This window comes from Danio rerio, chromosome 13 (genome assembly GCF_049306965.1).
Source record: "Danio rerio strain Tuebingen ecotype United States chromosome 13, GRCz12tu, whole genome shotgun sequence".
Classification (NCBI taxonomy): domain Eukaryota; kingdom Metazoa; phylum Chordata; class Actinopteri; order Cypriniformes; family Danionidae; genus Danio; species Danio rerio.
The window spans coordinates 51,791,177-51,812,607 of NC_133188.1; the positions used below are offsets into that span (position 1 = coordinate 51,791,177).

Consider the following 21,431-nt stretch of genomic DNA (forward strand, 5'->3'; position numbering starts at 1 on the left):
ATGAAGTAAAGAAATGTTTAAATTATATTTAAATTATTTAAATGGTTAGTTTGCTCAAAAACCTCCCCAGTTTTTTAATAAATTGTATCGTTTTAGCCTTTTTAAAAGAAATTTTTAACTGACAATAATTTCATTACATCAGGTTAATCTAAATTTAAATAAATGTTTATTTATTCTAAAAATAGCAATTTATTTGGTTTCATGATTCATTGATAAACTGAATTTTCAATAGAAATACTTTTTTAGTATTGAACCCTTTGTAACATTATAAATACCTTTATTGTCAATTTTGATAAATTAAATTTTCATCTTTTCTAAATAAAGTCTTGATATCTTTAAAAAAAATTTGCTTTTAAATAGATTATTTACCGCAAAACAAAAAAAACTTATGGTAACACTTTAAAATAATAGTCCATTAGTCTCTTAAAGTCAAGTGCTTTTTTGGGCAGTCAAAATTAGTGCATTAACGCATGCGATTAATTTGAAATATTTAATGCATTAAAAATAATTAACGCAATTGCAGTTTTTTTCGACGTGTGTTCAACATGCAAAGAAATATGGATAAGACCAAGGAAGCACTTTTTGAAGGCAAGTTTCAGTATAAAACAATTAATGTCGCATCACCAGGCTATCCAGTGTTTCATGCAATTTTGTATGTTTCATTTTTAATGTTTCGACTTTTGTTTTAGTAGAGTTTGATACCACATGGCGAATGGAAAGAAAAACCTCTGCATTTCATGACTCGGTGGTCCTTTAAGGTAACCAAAAATCGATGTTTACATGGTAGACTCTTAATAAGAGTATTATCTCAATCATATTAAAATCGGAGTGTTGGTGTCCATGTAAATGTACTCACTGAAAGTGCCAGATCATATTGCGAGCTGTCAAAGAGAGCGCATTCCTCTGCATTTAAGTTGATTCCATGCACCCTCAAATGTTTTATTAAGTTTGACGTGTTTCCCCCCTACACGCAACTTTTGTAAAGCGTCTGCTTCACGTTGTTGTGTCAGAATCCTTGTAAAATACAGACATACTTACGAACGCTTAGTTTAAGCTAATTTGATGAACGCGATCGTGCGTGTTGAATCTGAAGGGAGTCGCTATGGCTGCGCTCTCCTTTGCGTGTTGTGTGTGTGAGCGAGTGTGTGCAAGTGTGTGCGTGCATGCGTGCATGCTCTGGCAACAAGAACAAATGCCTAAACGTCGCCATTCCTATCCCTCAAAGTAGTTTAAATGTACAAAGATGGTGTGACCAAAGTCCCTGTAAGAATTAGTCTTTGCTGTAACTCAACGCGTACCTGTGGGTGCCTTTGATGTACCGCTTGATTCTTCTTACGTCCTTGTCGAAGCACCAGTGGCAACAAAATTAGGCTGACTCAGTGATTCTGCTTGTGAGAGACTGCTCTCACTCTCACATCATTCAAAAGAAAAGGTCCACATTGTCCCCCGATAATGTCAACAGACTAGTCTTAGCAACTGGCTGAATGTAAAGGAGGACTGAGTAAAATGGTTTCTACTTTGTAACTATTGTTCTCAATTATCAGCAATACAACTTTACAATGAGTTCAATTGTTTGTATTCATTACAGTATTAATAAAATTGTCAAATTTCCAAATCTGCAATGCCTTTATTTTGGCATTTTTTGCAGTCCACTTCGAATCCAATTAGGAAATAATTTTTTTTTCTTTATTGGTATTGATTATTTTAAAATTCAAATGGCATTAACATGCCTGTGTTTTAATTTCTGTAATAAATATGGCTGTCAAGCCAGGATCTTGGATGGTTTATTGTGGGTATGTTGTTTACATGAAGAAATCTGTGTTACAAGTTAAACAAAAATTCTAATAAACAATTATATTTTTCTGTTTTGCGTTTACTTTAATTTTACATTTGAAAATACAAAATTACAAGTTTCAGTCTTTTAAATGTGATTAATCGTGATTAATTGCAAAAAAATGTGATTAATTAGTTTGTTTGTTTATTTTTTTAATCGATTGACAGCACTATTTTAAACCCTTTGAATTTTCATAAAAAACCCTTGAAAGTGATTAAAATAATTGTATATGTTGTCTGTGTTGTATTAAACACCTATCTATAAACTCAAATTTGAAAGTGTACCGTTTAGGTTCTGTGTGATCTAGGTTGCTAAAATGTAAAGAATGCGAAATTAAAAGCCGTCACGAACCCAGTACAGGGTACACAGAGTTTATGTTACTTAATGTATTTACTATAATGGATAAACAATTAGTAATTATAGAATAAATATTACGGTATTTATTCATCTTCATTATTGTTAATGACATTTAAGTTAAATGACGTTAGTTCATGTTAACTCACAGTGCATTAACTACAAAGTTGTGTTACAAAGCACAACTTTGTATTTTAGTAATGCATTAGTTCATGTTGACCTATGATTAATAAATGCTTTGCATTATTATTTATACTTAGTCAATGTTAGTAATTACATTTTCACTCCTTTTACTTCTTTCAAACCTGCTTGACGAAGCTGGAAACCTACAACCATTTGACTTCCATCGTATTTTTTATTACGGAAATCATTGGTTACGATTTTTTAGCATTTTTCAAAATATCTTCTTCTGTGTTCAACAGAAAAAAGAAACTTTATCCCTTTAAATGATCAGTTCACCCAAAAGAAAAAACCATCCCCATCTGAAACCCACATGCCTTTCATTCCTAGAGGATCCCAAATGGTGTTATTTTGATGCTGATGTTGACGCTGCTCTTGTCCAAACAGCACAAGCACAAAAACACAGAGAATCTGGGGTCATTCGTGGGAAGCGAAGAGAAACACAGTCTGTGAAAGCCATTAGATTCAAAGATGAGCTCTTTATTACACCAGCAGGGAAGGCCTGATTTTCTAGCTGCCCATATGTTGAAGCTCTGCATATGCGTGTGTGATTGATAGCGGCGTGTAAAAGCACAGTGAATAATCGCACTCATAGACTGAGAAGGAGGTTTTGTCCACCGAGGGTCATTGTGCCACATCATTCATTAACCTCTGGGAGTTACAGGAGATACCTGACAAGCATTTTACAGTCACCAGGCAGCTTAAAAACCTCAAAATTCTTATTATAAACAGATAAATGAGAGCAGAGGTGACATCTGGAGAACAGCTGGCTGACGAAACATTGTTCTGCTTGCCTACGGTGAGATGAAACAGCATTCAAACTGCCATCTTTATGGAAAATGTTTATGATTATTTACCTTTATATGTGCTTCCCAGGTGAGTAACCACTGCGTTTTTGTGGACGCGCCTTAGTTTGTCCTCCAGAGCATGAATCTGAAAATAAAATAAGCACAAAAGTGGTGTAAAACTTAGGGCTCTATTTTGACGATCCATGCGCAGAACGCAAAACGCAGGGCGCAAACGCTTTCAGGGCGTGTCAGAACGCATTTTTGCTAATTTTACGGACGGGAAAATGTGCTTTGCGCAAGGCGCATGGTCTAAAAGGGTTGAGTTTATTTTCTTAATGAGTTATAGGTGTGTTTTGAGAATAAACTAATTAGAGTCTCATCTCCCATTCCCTTTAAGAGCCAGCTGCGTCGAGCCAAGAGCGCATTCGCTATTTACAGGACGCAAAGTAAGTCTAAGTGGAAAAACTGAGCATTTCACAAGCAAACAGTTAACAGTTTTTAACAGAAAACTGTTAAACAGAGCATCTACTGCGCGAGAATGAGAGATAATGGATTTACTTTCACATTCGCTCTTGGATAGGGAAACCTTTACGCACAGACATCAATTAGCCTATAAATAAATACTTTTGTTTGTTAAGTGCAAATATTCATTTCAAAACTATTTCTAAATTCAGTTCTAATTTCTAGCAAACGAATAAATGAACAATAATAACGAAGTGTGCTCAAAATACTGAGTTATTTCCAAATACACCTGCCATGCCCCATATGGTCTAAAATCTGACAGGTGGGCAAATCTAAGCTTGTTTTTAATAAAACAAATATAAATATGGATATATTAAATGATACTGCTAATAATAATAACATTATACAAAAGCAAATTGTTATGAATGAACTGAAAAAGATGAAGAAGACATAAAAGCAGTGATTTTTCATATTTATGTAGGCTAGAAAATAATATGTTTTGTAATATTTTAATCCTTTATATTTATATCCTATATCTATTCTTATTATATCCTATATATATCCTTAATATTTACATTTTTTCATATGTAAAGATATTTGATTATTATTCTCTTGTGCGTATTAAGCAGTGTGTAAGCGAGGCGCGACTCTGGAGTTTAGACCGGGTTAGTTTTGGTCTAATGAAAAATCTATTTTAGTTTCTCAAAATAGCAACGCGCCAGCAGTCCGCCTCAGAACGCCTTCCTTTTTAGACCAGAACGCCTATGGGCGCACAAATGAGCGCTAATGCATTTGCTATTTAAACAACGTAGCGCAACGCCTCAAAACTACCAAAAGACTACTGCGCCACGCCTTGCGCCACACTGCGCCGGGTGTATGATAGGGCCCTTAGACTGTATGTATAAAAAACATTTTACCATCAAGGTTATTTTACCAAACAGAGTAAAAGTTTTTTAGAAACACTTTAATTTAAGTAACAATTCACCCTAAAAACTAAAATACTTTTACTTTGCTTTGTCTGGTTTCAAGTCCAAATATCTAAAAAATCCAAAATGTATCTAAAAAATAAAATAATCTTATTTTCAATTTGAAATGTAGATATTTTGACTAGAAATAAGACTAAAAAAGTAAATAAATAAATCCTATAAATAATTACATACAAATAATGTTTGTTAGACCTCCAAACATTATATTGTTTTGTGCCCAAATGTATTAAAATCTCTTGAAATACTCTGTCACTGGCCTTAAACACATGCAGATAAAAAAATTACACTATTACGGTTAAACTTAACATTGACTCTACAAAGTGTTCTGTAGGTCCTGATTAACTTTAACTTATACTTAACGTTGCATATTTTGCGATGCGACTATTGCAGATGCACACATTGCATAATCGATGCTGAAACAATATGTTGTGCAGGACTAATATTCTAATTACTATATTAGTAATTAGTATCTAATCCTAATATTATATAGATTAATATCCTACAGTTCTACACAAGCGGTTCCCAACAGGTGGGGTCCCGGCCCACAAGGGGTCTCAGCGAGCTCTGTGGGGGGGGTCGCGTCATATTTATAAAATTTCCTAGCAGTGGACAATTAAAAGAATGATCATGTTGCCTTATCTATCTATCTATATCTATATCTATATATATATATATATATATATATATATATATATATATATATATATATATATATGAGCAATATCACACGAGTAGCAGTGCAATATGGCTGTATATCAGCACTGTATATCAGTGGGATGTGTGCGATGGCACGAGGCCACAGGCCGAGTGCCTTAGTGCCCCCACCAGTGCCGATATCCAGCCATATTGCACTGCTACAAGTGTGATATCGCGTTTATACAACAGTTTGACGGCATAATTGTGTATATAAAAACAAAATCAAACATGGAGAGTTTCAAAAACCCTTTTGTATGAGGAACTACTTTCTTCCACATTGGATTCAAATCATAAGCTGACAGTTAAACAGTTGAGCGTGCATCTTTTAAACTTTAGATCTGTAGTGTCTGCTTTTTGCTGGCTGTATGTGGGCGGAGTAATACACAAAGGGTAAATAGGCTGTAGGAGTTCTGATATTGCAGAATATCACACGGCTATCAGCAAATCAGATTTGAGAATCAGACAGATATATATATATATATATATATATATATATATATATATATATATATATATATATATATATATATATATATATATATATATATATATATATATATATATTTATATATATATATATATATATACTGTCATAGCAGATGTCATTGTTTTTTTCCACCACTCTCTTGCCATCACCCTCATAAATTACAGGGAAACCAAAGAACCCCCAAACGCCAGACACGCTGTTGGTTATAAGAGGATTACATTAACGTTACTAGCCATTTTGCGAGCTAGTGCAGCTTGTGCCTGACTGGAGAAGTGTTTGTAGGGTGGGCGGGGAAGGCAGCTTGTTGCCTGTCACGTCATTTGGGATGCCTTGTTGCATTGAAAACATTATATTTTGTACACTTATTCTCTTTTATCTTTTTAGATATTAGTCTGAATCGTTCGGTTTGTAATGCGTACCGAACCGAAAGTCTCGTACCGAACGGTTCAATATAAATACGCGTATCGTTACATCTGTAATATATATATTTTTCTGAATGTAATGATCAGATGCCTGAAGAACGAAAACACTTGAAGCACTACCATTTAAAAATAGTAAAAATAATGTAGGTGAGGCCATTATTCTGAATAACTTCTCCAACACTGGTCCCCCAATTAACTAAAGCGTATTGCCCAGGGTGAAGTGGGGTCATAAAAACACAGGCATGTCCAGTGTGTGTGGCTCCTCGTGTGTGTTTGCGTTTGTGTGGGGTGAGAGAAACAGCATGATACTGTTTGTAAAGTTCAAATAAGAGTAAACAGATGTGCGGTGTAATGAATCTAATCTCTGGGTTTTACACAGATGGGAACGTGACGGGATGGTAAAACTTTTTTTCTCTTCTACATTGTCTTCATATGCGATGCTCATGTTTGCTAAAGCAACTGCTCAGTTTTTTTTTTTTCTTTCAGGTCAACTGCTGTCATGACAGAGAAAGATAATCCTGCTGGGAACGTTAGTGAAACTGTCAACAATGTTTATAGCTAGCTACCTGAAAAATTAGTCATCCGGTTTAGCGGTACTGACAGATATCCAACTAAACTGTCTGTCTTTGTTAGTTTACCTCTTCACTTACCCGGTCATGGTATTCCTGCTCCTTTAGCTTGGCCTCGCTTAACATGGTCGTCTTTTCTGCTAGATGAACCTGAATGGTGAAAGAGAGAAAGCAGACACAAATAAGAGCAAACTGTAGAGGTAAACTACTATTCAAAAGGTTGCTGTTTTTATGTCAGCAAAACTTCATTTATTTGATTAATAATACAACAAAAATGGCAGAAATTGTGAAATATTATCAGTAGTTAGAATAAAGGATGTCTACATCAATATGATTTTTGCAATTCCTTTTATAACAGTAACAGAATTTATACAGAATAAAATGCTAATGTTTTCGTTAAGTCACAAAAGCTCATTTATATGATCAAAACTACAGTAAAAATATATTACTATTTCAAATAAATGTAATAAAGTTAAATATATTTTAAAACAACATTTATTTTTGCGATTTAAAGCTGGATTTTCAGCATCATTACTCCAGTGTTCAGTTTCACATGATTATTCACACATCACTTTTTGATAAAAAAAGAAAGTGCTAAGTAACAGATTTTTTAAAAGTAAATAAATATATATATATATATATATATATATATATATATATATATATATATATATATATATATATATATATATATATATATATATATATATATATATATATATATATATATATATATTTATATATATATCAGCCAATCAGATTTGAGAACCAGACAGATTAAGTAACAGATTTTTAAAAAGTAAATAAATAAACAATATATATATATATATATATATATATATATATATATATATGTATATGTATATGTATATGTATGTGTGTGTGTGTGTGTATATATATATATATATATATATATATATATATATATATATATATATATATATATTACATTAAAAACATCTCTACTGTATAATAAAAATGGAAAGATTTTGTAATAATTTTACCATTTAAAATAAAAGGTTAACTTACTTACTTAAATGTATTTAAAAACAACATATATTTCTAAAAACACTGCGAAGTAACAAAATTTAATTGAAATATATATTTTTAACATTAAAAACATCTCCACAGTCTCTATCCATGCTAAAAAATATATATAATGTTGCTAAAGTCAGCAAGAATTTATTTATATAATAAAAATACAACAACACTATCAAATGTGTTAAACAATATTACTAATTAAAATAAAGGTTCAATCTATTTAATAACTACATTTTCTTGTTTTTGTGAATCAATGGTGTATTTTCAGCAACTTTACTTGTGCCACAAGATCATTCAGAAATCCTTTTTTGATGATTAGAAAGAACAAAATAACAACATTTATGCGAAATAAAAATCTTAATATTATAAACATCATTACTCTCTCAACTATGCATGCTGAATTAAATGACAATGTTGTTTTTAAGCGAGCAAGGCATTATTTAGATATTAAAATATAAATAATATAAATAAATAAAAATATAAATCATAAAAAAACTATCCTTTAAAATATTATTACTATTTAAAATAAAGATTATGTACTTTATTTAAAAACAACATTTATTTTTATGATTCAAAGCTGTATTTTCAGTATCGTTACTCCAGTCTTCAGTCATTTTTATAATTTTTTTGATGAACAGAAAGTGCAAAGCACCAGAATTTATACGAAATAAAAATCTTTTAACATTATAAACATCTCTACTGTCTTCTGCTATACATTGCTCAATAAAATTATTCATTTCTTCATAATTATTTTGGAATATATAAGCTTGGCAAGCTTTAAAACAGTCAAAACAAATGGAGATAATTAAACAAAAAAATAAATCTTACCTTTAACTCATCGAGACCCTGAAACACAAAACAAAATCAAATCAAACAACAACATCATCACACTTTAATCAACAACCAAAACATTCCAACCGTATCAAATTATATTAAACCATGTGGCATCAGAGTGTAAAAATGCAGAGGTGCGTGTCTGAGAGAGCGAACACACATGAGGACCACTTTATCCAGAACAAGGCTCAACTTTTGCCTCTCTCCAAGCATGAGAGCGGCACTGAGGCATAAATCTAACAGCTCAGGATGCTCTCAGAGGGGTTAATTGAGAACAGAGTCTGTCTGTTTAAGGCCTCTTTCTCAGGGATGCATACCAAACCTCTCCAGGAAATTCATTCCTACAAGCTCTTCTGGAGCGAGATTATTACACTGCAACTGGGAAAATTAAGTGATTTACAAATCGCTTTTGTCACTAGAGAGTTCAGAGTGTAGCTTGTGAGGATTAGCAGTCAAGGGTCATTTTTAGGGACCGAGCACCGAAACGGTGCGTAGGCCCTATTGGAATTGCTCTGTTTATTATTAGGGACCGAGCACCGAACGGTGCAAGGCCCTATTGGAATTGCTCCGTTTCTTATTATTCTTCTTCTTCTTCTTCTTCTTCTTCCGCGGAATGAATCGCGGTTTTGAGGGGCTAAACATGCCCGAAAACTCACGAAACTTTGCACACGCCTCAGAAGTGGCGAAAATTTACGTTTATTATGGGTCTCGGAAAAGGGTGTGGCAAAATGACTCGACAGCGCCACCTAGAAAATTTAAACGGACGAGCCCCCGATATACGAATCACGCACATGCACGAAAATTGGCACACACCTCAAACATGCCAAAACATACGAAAAAGTCTCTTGGAGCCATATCTCAAATCCAACAGGAAGTTGGATATTTTTGACTTCCTGTGGCGAAAAAGTGGCGTTTTTGCCATTTCCAGGCGTTGTATTTTAACGAACTCCTCCTAGGGATTTTATCCGATCGACACCAAAATTGGGTTTTGTCATCTAAAGGCCTTGGCGATGTTAAATTGCGAAGCTTTTGAGTTTTCGTCGATGGGCGTGTCCATGGTGGCCTCGCAAACTTTGACGATTCGCCACAAAACAGGAAGTCGTTATAACTCAGGCATGCATTATCCGATCTGCCTCAAAAGTCACACGTTTGATAAGAGTCCTGACCAAAACACGTTTACATGCCAACATATAGATACAGGTATAGCGCCACCTGCTGGGCACAGGAAATGACATGTTTTACACTGTAACAAACTCCTCCCACAAATTTTATCGTATCAGCACCAAAATTGGGTAGTGTTATCTGAAAGCTCTAGCGATGATATATTGTGAAGATCTAGAGTTTTTGCAGAGGGGCGTGTCTGTGGCGGTATGACAAACCTCAACGCTTCGCCATGGAACAGAAAGTCCTTATAACTCAACCACACAATGTCCGATCTGCCTGAAACTACACATGGTTGATTAAATTCTTCTCCTGACCACATCCCCATGACAATATTGAAGTGGGCGTGGCAAAATGACTCGACAGCGCCACCTAGAAAATTTAAACGGACAAGCCCCCGATCCACGAATCACGCACATGCACGAAAATTGGCACACACCTCAAACATGCCAAAACATACGAAAAAGTCTCTTGGAGCCATATCTCAAACCCAACAGGAAATTGGATATTTTTGACTTCCTGCGGCCAAAAAGTGGCGTTTTTGCCATTTCCAGGCGTTGTATTTTAACAAACTCCTCCTAGGGATTTTATCCGATCGACACCAAAATTGGGTTTTGTCATCTAAAGGCCTTGGCGATGTTAAATTGCGAAGCTTTAGAGTTTTCGTCGATGGGCGTGTCCGTGGCGGCCTCGCAAACTTTGACGATTTGCCACAAAACAGGAAGTCGTTATAACTCAAGCATGCATTATCAGATCTGCCTCAAAATTCCCACGCTTGATAAGAGTCCTGACCTGAACACGTTTACATGCCAATATCCAGATACGGTTATAGCACCACCTGCTGGCCACAGGAAATGACATGTTTTACAGAGTAACAAACTCCTCCCACAAATTTTATCATATAAGCACTAAAATTGAGTGGTGTTATCTGAAAGCTCTAGCGATGATATAATTTGAAGATCTAGAGTTTTTGCAGAGGGGCGTGTCCGTGGCGGCATGAAAAACCTCAACGCTTCGCCATGGAACAGGAAGTCCTTATAACTCAACCACACAAAGTCCAATCTGCCTGAATCTTCACATGGTTGATAAAAGTCCTCTCCTGAACACATCCCCATAACAAGATTGAAGTGGGCGTGGCAAAATGACTCGACAGCGCCACCTATAATAATTAAACGGATGAGCCCCTGATCTACGAATCACGCACATGCACGAAAATTGGCACACACCTCAAACACGCCAAAACATACAAAAAAGTCTCTTGGAGCCATAACTCAAACCCAACAGGAAGTGGGATATTTTTAACTTCCTGCGGCAAATAAGTGGCATTTTTGCCATTTCCAGGCGTTGTATTTTAACGAACTCCTCCTAGGGATTTTATCCGATCGACACCAAAATTGGGTTTTGTCATCTAAAGGCCTTGGCGATGTTAAATTGCGAAGCTTTAGAGTTTTCGTCGATGGGCGTGTCCGTGGCGGCCTCGCAAACTTTGACGATTTGCCACAAAACAGGAAGTCGTTATAACTCAAGCATGCATTATCAGATCTGCCTCAAAATTCCCACGCTTGATAAGAGTCCTGACCTGAACACGTTTTCATGCCGATATCCAGATACAGGTATAGCGCCACCTGCTGGCAACAGGAAATGACATGTTTTACATCGTAACAAACTCCTCCCATAAATTTTTTCGTATCAGCACCAAATTTGGGTTGTGTTATCTGAAAGCCCTAGCGATGATATATTGTGAAGATCTAGAGTTTTTGCAGAGGGGCGTGTCTGTGGCGGCATGACAAACCTCAACGCTTCGCCATGGAACAGGAAGTCCTTATAACTCAACCACACAATGTCCGATCTGCCTGAAACTTCACATGGTTGATAAAAGTCCTCTCCTGAAGACATCTACATGCTAATATTGAGTCACAGTCATAGCGCCACCTGCTGGCAACAGGTATTTTGGCTTATAACTCAGCCACACAATGTCAGAACTGCTTGAAACTTCACATGGTTGATAAAATTCTTCTCCTGAAGACATCTACATAACAATCTTGAGTCACAGTCATAGCGCCACCTGCTGACAGGAGGAAGTTTGGCATAAATCTGTGGATTTTTCAGGTTTTTTAGATATATCGGCTTAAATTGTTATAGTTCACTGTTCTCTGTCATCCTGAGGCCACCGGGCGGCGGTGAGCCCGGGTGCGAGGTCCCTATCATCGCTGCTTGCAGCTTTAATTATTCTTCTTCTTCTTCTTCTTCTTCTTCCGCGGAATGAATCGCGGTTTTGAGGGGCTAAACATGCCCGAAAACTCACGAAACTTTGCACACGCCTCAGAAGTGGCGAAAATTTACGTTTGTTATGGGCTTCGGAAGTGGGCGTGGCAAAATGACTCGACAGCGCCACCTAGAAAAATTAAACGGACGAGCCCCCGATATACGAATCACGCACATGCACGAAAATTGGCACACACCTCAAACGTGCCAAAACATACGAAAAAGTCTCTTGGAGCCATATCTCAAACCCAACAGGAAGTCGGATATTTTTAACTTCCTGCGGCGAAAAAGTGGCGTTTTTGCCATTTCCAGGCGTTGTATTTTAACGAACTCCTCCTAGGGATTTTATCCGATCGACACCAAAATTGGGTTTTGTCATCTAAAGGCCTTGGCGATGTTAAATTGCGAAGCTTTAGAGTTTTCGTCGATGGGCGTGTCCGTGGCGGCCTCGCAAACTTTGACGATTCGCCACAAAAGAGGAAGTCGTTATAACTCAGGCATGCATTACCCGATCTGCCTCAAAATTCACACACTTGATAAGAGTCCTGACCTGAACAGGTTTACATGCCAATATCCAGATACAGTTACAGCGCCACCTGCTGGCCACAGGAAATGACATGATTTACGGAGTAACAAACTCCTCCCACAAATTTTATCGTATCAGCACCAAAATTGAGTGGTGTCATCTGAAAGCTCTAGCGATGTTATATTGTGAAGATCTAGAGTTTTCGCAGAGGGGCGTGTCCGTGGCGGTATGACAAACCACAACGCTTCGCCATGGAACAGGAAGTCCTTATAACACAACCACACAATGTCCGATCTGCCTGAAACTTCACATGGTTGATAAACGTCATCTCTTGAACACATCCACATAACAATATTGAAGTGGGCGTGGCAAAATGACTCGACAGCGCCACCTAGAAAAATTAAACGGACGAGCCCCCAATCTACGAATCACGCACATGCACGAAAATTGGCACACACCTCAAACATGCCAAAACATACGAAAAAGTCTCTTGGAGCCATATCTCAAACCCAACAGGAAGTCGGATATTTTTAACTTCCTATGGCGAAAAAGTGGCGCTTTTGCCATTTTCAGGCGTTGTATTTTAACAAACTCCTCCTAGGGATTTTATCTGATAAACACCAAAATTGGGTTTTGTCATCTTAAAGCCTTGGTGATGTTAAATTGCGAAGCTTTAGAGTTTTCATCGATGGGCGTGTCCGTGGCGGCCTCGCAAACGTTGATAATTCTCCACAAAACAGGAAGTCGTTATAACTCAGGCATGCAATATTCGATCTGCCTCAAAATTCACACGTTTAATAACAGTCCTGACCTGAACAGGTTTACGTGCCGATATCCAGTTACAGTTATAGCGCCACCTGCTGGCCACAGGAAATGACATGTTGACACTGTAACAAACTCCTACCGCAAACTTTCCCGTATCAGCACCAAAATAGAGTGGTGTCATCTGAAAGCTCTAGCGATGATATATTGTGAAGATCTAGAGTTTTTGCAGAGGGGCGTGTCTGTGGTGGCATGACAAACCTCAACGCTTCGCCATGAAACAGGAATTCCTTATAACTCAACCACACAATGTCTGATCTGCCTGAAACTTCACATGATTGATAAAAGTCCTCTCCTGAACACATCCACATAACAATATTGAGTCAGTCATAGCGCCACCTGCTGGCAGAAGATAGTTTGGCTTGTAACTCGGCCACACAATGTCCGATCTGCCTGAAACTTCACATGGTTGATGAAAGTCATCTCTTGAGCACATCTACATAGTAATATTGAGTCAGAGTCATAGCGCCACCTGCTGGCAGAAGTAATTTTGGCTTATAACTCGGCCACACAATGTCAGATCTGCCTAAAATGTCACATGGTGGATGAAAGTCCTCTCCTAAACACATCTACATAATAATATTGAGTCTTTCATAGCGCCACCTGCTGGCAGAATGTAGTTTGTCTTAAAACACAATCTCCACACAATCTCTGATCTGCCTGAAACTTCACATGGTTGATAAAAGTCCGCTCCTGAACACATCCACATAACAATATTGAGTCAGTCATAATGCCACCTGCTGGCAGAAGGTAGTTTGGCTTATAACTCAGCCACACAATGTCCCATGTGCCTGAAACTTCACATGGTTGATAAGATTCCTCTCCGGAAGACATCTACATGCCAATCTTAAGTCAGAGTTATAGCGCCACCTGCTGACAGGAGGAAGTTTGGCATAAATCTGTGAGTTTCTTAGATTTTTTTTATATATTGGCTTAAATTAATATTGTTCGCTGTTCGCTGTCATCGTAAGGTCACCGGGCGTCGGTGAGCCCCGGTGCGAGGTCCCTATCATTGCTGCTTGCAGCTTTAATTGAGATTTGTATTTATTGGTAACACCTTTACACTGGGGTTTATTCATTCATCCTTCAGCTTAGTCCCTAATTTACCAGGGGTCGCCACAGTGGAATGAACTGTCAACTATTCTAGCATATGTTTACACAGTGGATGCCCTTCCAGCCGCTACCCGGTACTGGGAAACACCCATAAACGCTCACATTCATACACACAAATACACTATGGCCAATTTTGTTTACCCAATTCACCTATAGCACATGTGTTTAAACTGTGGAGGAAACTGAAGCACCCGGAGAAAACCACACGCCAACACTTGGAGAACATGCAAACTCCTACTACAGAAATGCCAACTGACCCAGCCGGGACTCAAACCAGCGATCTTCCTGCTGTGAGGCGACAGTGCTAACCACTGAGCCACTGTGCCACCTACAATAAGGTTGTATTAGTTAAAGTTAGTTAATGCATTCCAGAAATGATCAGATGTGCTCCAACATTAGATACATTCAAATCAAGACTGAAAACACATCTGTTTAGCTGTGCCTTTACTGAATGAGCACTGTGCTATGCCCCACATACCGTACTATTATGTCTTTCTTATATTTTTCATTCATTTATAACCTGTTTAACACATTTTAATTTGCTTTATCTTTATTTTTTTTCTTTTATTCTTATTTCAGTAAAGCACTCTGAATTACCATTGTGTATGAAATTTGCTATGTAAGCAAACTTGTCTATAAGTAAACACAGTTGTTCATTATTAGTTCATGTTAACTCAAGGTGCTTTAATGTTAAAAGCATGATTTTAGATGTTAATCATGCATTGGTTAAGGTTGAACTAAGATTAACAAATGCTCTACAAGTATTGTTTATAATTAGTTAATGTTGGTAAATACTAATCTAATGGAACCTAATTGTAAAGTGTAAGCTATTTATTTTTGTTAATTTAGCAGAAGCTTTTATTGAACGAGAAACACAACAAAGCATAATTCATAAGAGAACACTGATCAGAACACAAAAAGTTTCAGCACATGTGTCTGACATCAAAAACATGCACAGATGCACATGGAGAGAGAGAGAAAAATAAATAAATAAATCAAACCCAGATGGGAATCTAGCGTTAGTTTTGCATGTTAGAATTTCCCAGATATATGTAATATTTCATGCTCAAATGCTGAGGATGAAGACTAATGGCGAATATTCGAATGGAACAGCAAAAGCTAATTTTAAATTTTAATAAATGTAACATATAGTGTACCATGTATTGTATTAGTTAATATATCAATGAAAATATCACAAAAACTAAAACATCTCAAAACTTGAATAAAATATTCACATATATTATTATAATTATGATTATTATTTAGAAAATGTACATGATGTACAGAAAGGGTATATCATTTTTGCTATGGAGATTTCATTTATCTAGTTGGTGGGTGGACGGGTGAATGAACGGCCAGATGAAATAATAGAACAACTGAGTACGATAAAACAACAGATCAAGATGCCTAATAACAGATCAATATATCTAAATCAATCAATCAACCAATAAAACCGGAAAACACAAAAGATGGATGGATGGAATAAGCAAAAGATGGATAGATGGATGGATGTATTGACTGGATGTGAATGAAAATACTGAACAAATTAATGGACAGATGGACAGACGGATGGAATAAACAAAAGACGGATGGATGGATGAATGGATAAAAAATAAATCTTTGGACTGGATGGATGGATGGATGGATGTTTGGACTGGATGGATGGATGGATGGATGTTTGGACTGGATGGATGGATGTTTGGACTGGATGGATGGATGAGTTAATGAATGGATGAAACTATTGGATAGATGGATGGATGAATGAAAAACGGATGGATGGATGGATGGAACTATTGAATGTATGAATGAATGGATGAAAAAAATGGATGGATGGATGGATGGATGTTTGGACTGGATGGATGGAATAAATAAAAGAACGATGGATGGATGGATGAATGGATGTTTGGACTGGATGGATGAGAGAAAGGATGAATGAAACTATTAGATGGATGGATGAATGGATGGATGGATGAAAAAAATTAATGGATGGATGGATGGACAGACGGACGTTTGGACTGGATGGATGGATGTTTGGACTGGATGGATGAGTGAAATGATGGATGAAACTATTGGATGGATGGATGAAACTACAAATAAAAACTGGATGGATGGAATAATATAACAATAAATAGAGCAAAGAATGATGCATGGAACAATAGACAGAATGATAAAACTATAGAACAATAGATTGAAAATCGATAAAACAAAATCAATCAATCAACAAATAAAAGCTCAAGGATGAATGGATGGATGGATGGATGGGACAATAGAAAAATAGATAGAGCAAAGAGGGATAAACTACAGAACAATAGATAGACAATATGATCATTAGAAAAACATAACAATGGAACGACAGAATGGTAGAATAATAGATGAAATGATAGACAGAATGATAGATAGGCAGGTAGAAAGACAAATATATAGACAGACAGATATTTAAGTTTTGAAAATTGAATTAAATCTAAAAACTACTCTTCTAATAAATAACCATATAACCATTTTTGCACCAGACACATTTTTTAATCACTCCATATATAAAAAAAAAACCTTGTGCGTTTATGAAGTGTGCTTCACACAGGTGAGTAGGCTTGACAAACCACCTGTAAAAACACTCTCTCCGTAAAAAACACACTCCCCCCCCCACTTCTAATTCTATCACTAAATTCTCTGAGAACAAAAAGTTCCCTTGTATAATCAGCACTTGTTGTGTGTATTGCCTCTTCTTGTTGAATTGCTGACTGCCTCCTCAATTTTAAGTCACTTTGACCAAAAGCATCTGCTAAATGACTGAATGTGATTGCGAATGAGCTGTTGCATAGGCAGTGTTTGTACCTGTGGGCCGCTGAGACTCCTCTGCTGCAGCTCCTCCAGCTCCTTCTGCACCTCCCACACGCGGTCCCCCATCTCCACCTCACGACTCTGCAGGAAGAACTAATGCTGAGCAAGCGTACATTTCAGCCTCACTCAGTTCACAGAGCTGCCATACTAGTTCATTTTCAGCTAATAAACTTGGGTCATAAAATGCACAGGTAAACAATTAGATCTAGAGAATGCGGAAATAATCCTATGACAAATAGTTAGTGTGCTTCTCTATCAGGCTGGATGTAAGCATCAGCATACGGTCTGTATCATTCACTACAGCTCTCGGAGGGGTTTGAGGTGCTAGGTGACTGAGGTAAGTGTTTCCTGATGATAAACAAACTATTAGCTGAAACTTGAACTTACAGACTATGTGCTGGAATTAAGCAAAAGGCAATAAACTCCTCAGAGAATTCCTCTAGTGCCAATGTCTTTCTATAAAGTTGTATTATCTGAAGCATCTGCTAGCCATTTATCAGGTATCTCACAGTTAAACACAAAGCTACGGTTTCACTTTATTTGGCTGTACCTGAAGGACCTGCTCGTAGCGTTGAACCGTTCTGTTTAGGTCTTCTTCCTTCTGAGAGATTATTTTCTGAAGCTGACTGACTTCATCTCGATGGCTTTCTATAAGCTCCGTTTCAACACACTGAGCTTTCTCTGCGTGGATATAACAAACAAAAAAAGTACAGTAAGAAGACATGAAGGTCACCATAAAGTGAGTGTACAACACTCATTTCCAGACTGAAAGGAAAACATGGCAGGATTGAAAACACATGGTGAATCAGTTATGAATTCCATCTCTCACATTTCCTGAAGGTCAGTAAATCAGAAAATGAGACCAACTATGAAAACGTTTTTTGTTCATGTCAACAATGCTTTCCAAGATTTTATTCGGTATCTTTAACAAGATTTTTTTTAAATTTTACTCAAAGGAATACTTCATTCAAGATTGTAAACTCTTGTACTTCCACAAACGAAAGAAATTCATACGGTTATTAATGTGTGAAACACAAAAGAAGACAAGCAGAGTGTTCATAATGCTCATTTTAATATTCAATTCAATTTAATTCAGCTTTATTTGTATAGCGCTTTTACAATGTAGACTGTGTCAAAGCAGCTTCACATAAATTGTCATAGTAACTGGATCAGGGTAGTTTAGTTTTTAATGTTTAAGGGTGCTTTCACACCTACACTTTTGTTTCGGAACGTGTCTCGTTTGCCCAGTTAGCGCGGTTCGTTTGGCATATGTGAACAGGGCAATTGCGCTCTGTTCCGCGCCAAAGTAATCGCTCCGAGATCGCTTGAGTGAGGTGGTCTCGGCTCGATTAAAACGAACCCTGGAGCGGTTTGATTGCACTGAGAAAGCGATCCGATCCGAGCGCGGTTATATCACAGTGTTTTATGGATATGTAATAGGCATACGGCTATATGAAGAGAGAATTATGAGTAGAGCGGGAAGTTTCGCGAGTCTCCGGATGCCCGCAAACGAGTGATGATCTCCCGGAAATCTCGCATCTCCCTCCCGGTCCTCAAATAGGCATCGTCGCGCACCCTTCTCACCCCTCCCCACCGCATCTCTCCTCAGACACGTCGCGCGCGCACCCTGTCAATCACCACTAAACCACCACCTCTCCTGACAGCTTAGCGGGACGCTGCAAAATAAACCCTGACACTCTGACCAATGTGAGGAGAGTTTACTCGCACGTGACTTGTTTTAGCTCTTTTGGTCCGATTAGAAACTTTGCAGTTTGAAAGCGAACCGCTCCAAGAGTAAAGAGCAACAATGTAACAATTGTAATCTCTGTTTCAGAACAACTGAATCGATTCACAGGTGTGAAAGCACCCTAAGTTCAGTTCAGTTTAGCTCAGTTCAGTGTGGTTTGAAGTCATTACTAAGAGTCCAAACACTGAAGAGCAAATTCATCGATGAGTAGCTTTTCAGATCCTGAACCATGCAAGCCAGTGGCGACAGCGGAGAGGGAAAAAAACTTCACCAATAGGAGAGTGAAGAAAAAAAACCTTGTGAGAACCAGACTCAGTTTGGCATGATTATTTTAATTTCTCTGCTGGCCAAAAGTCTTGTGTAGAGCTGCAGTCTCAGCAGCAATATAAATGAAAGACTACATTTTTACTTCTAGGTGAACAATTCATTCATTTCTTTTCCTTAAGCTTAGTCCCTTTATCAACAGCGGAATGAAACGCCAACTTTTCCAGCATGTTTTACACAGCGGATGCCCTTCCTGCAGCAACCCAACATTAAGAAACACCCATACACTCTCGTATTCACACACATACATTACAGCCAATTTAGTTTATTCAATTCACGTAGAGCGCATGTGTTTGGACTGTGGGGGAAACCAGAGCACCTGGAAACTCCACACAGGAGTCGTCGCAATTTTGCTAAATAAATCCATGTCGCAATTTTGCTAAAGTAGTTCACGCCTCCTCCTGAAGTGACTTGCGATGCGTCTTCGTCATTTGCAATGCATTAAAACATTGTTTTCCAGCTGCAGCCGCACTTCATTCTTGAAATGTATAGTTTGTCTAAAGGGATGTATACAAACTATAAAGTATACTATGAGCAGGGATACAATAAACCAATGCAGCCATCCCTTTATAGTAAAAAGCGACATTTTGTGTCTGCTGGCTTGTTTACTTGGGGGAGTTCCATTGGCATTTTCCTGCATGTTAATTCTGACCAATAGAAAAGCAGTTTAGGAAATGCGTTCAATAACATCTGGCCAATGAGTGATGTGGATGTTGTCACATGACTGCATTTTGGTTCTTTTCAACTGTTTCGAACCAAAGCAAACCAAATTTTGGGTGTGAAAAGGACTCAAAATAGCAGAAAAATGCTACAGTGCATCATGTGTTGCTCTTGATCCAGACCAAATGATGTGAAAGCACCCAGAGGGTTCAATAGACTGATTTCACGCGGCTGCCATTTTCAAAAGCGAAATCGAGGCTGCGGAAGTATCATTGGGAGTTACATAGGAATGTTGTGTAACTGGCTGTATATCTTATCAGCGAAGATAAAATGACACAAATTTATCATTTCTCCGCCTTCCGGATGACCCGAAGGTCGATTCTGAATGAATGGTGAATGTAAAAAGGGATATCAGAGCTTATTTTTAGCTAAGTTAAGGGAAATGGCACTGGTTAGCTAATGTTTTCTTTCCCAAACACACGTTTTAGATGCCATTTATCAAACTCAAGTTAATAAACTGATTCTTTCACTATATTAGACTTGTCACGTTACTGAATTAAAAGAAAAAACGGCAATTTCACGCTAACAATTAAGGCACTGTTGATGGCTTTCTTAAACAGCGCTGATTTGCCATTGTGGTCACGTGTTCAACAGAAATGACTGTGATTGGCCGAGAAGGTCATCAGTTCACCCACCGCTGTATACTGAGCACAAACACAGACGAGTCGAGCAATCTGCTTGATGACTCGACTGATCTTGACAGCTGCTTCGTGCTCCAGTCCGTGTGTCTGTGTTTGCACTGGGTGAAGAGCGGTAAACTGAGTGCAAACCAAACACAGATACACGGAGACTGAAGCGCAAAGCCGTGAAGATCAGTCGAGTCATCCGCGCTCAGCAGCGCTTCCATGTTAGCGGGAAACAGCCGGGTTTAAAACTTCAGTACCAGGACAACACTAATACAGATAACTCGAGGGCGTGCTACAGATGACTGCAGTGTTTTATCACTCACCGGGTTACATAGGCTGAATCAGGAAAGTGTCCTCACTGTGTTTTACTAGTGCCATGAGCTGAAGCCTAGGAGGACACTTGAGCATATCACTGAGATTGTGATCTTGTTTTATGCTAAATTGCTTTTAATCGTTTAAAACAAACTTACTGAATAATATTAAAGTGGTGGTTACACCATTTCTGTATTTTGAAATCTCGACAACAGCTGGAGGTTTGTAGTACACAGCATGTTACTGCAATGTTTACAGTGCTGGTCCTATACTTTCTTGTTTCTTCCCACCGCAGCCTCGCTTTGGTTCTTTAAAATGGCGGCC

The 21,431-nt window shown here is 37.6% G+C and overlaps 1 protein-coding gene across 7 annotated transcripts in view; it reads right to left on the reverse strand.

The window, feature by feature from the left end:
* The window catches only part of golga4 (golgin A4), a 98,934-nt gene that overhangs the window by 20,445 nt on the left and 57,058 nt on the right, over positions 1-21,431 (reverse strand). For 3 of the 7 annotated variants that reach the window (XM_001921263.9, XM_005157071.6, XM_073920316.1), the window contains 5 exons: positions 17,929-18,059; positions 17,373-17,459; positions 8,648-8,665; positions 6,860-6,928; positions 3,226-3,301 (listed from right to left, as the gene is read on the reverse strand). In XM_001921263.9, the coding sequence (XP_001921298.3) occupies positions 3,226-3,301; positions 6,860-6,928; positions 8,648-8,665; positions 17,373-17,459; positions 17,929-18,059 (381 nt within the window). Of the gene's footprint in view, positions 1-2,829; positions 3,163-3,225; positions 3,302-6,859; positions 6,929-8,647; positions 8,666-17,372; positions 17,460-17,928; positions 18,060-21,431 lie in introns of those variants that run through there. The other 4 variants (XM_073920317.1, XM_073920314.1, XM_073920313.1 and 1 more) reach the window with 2 other exon arrangements.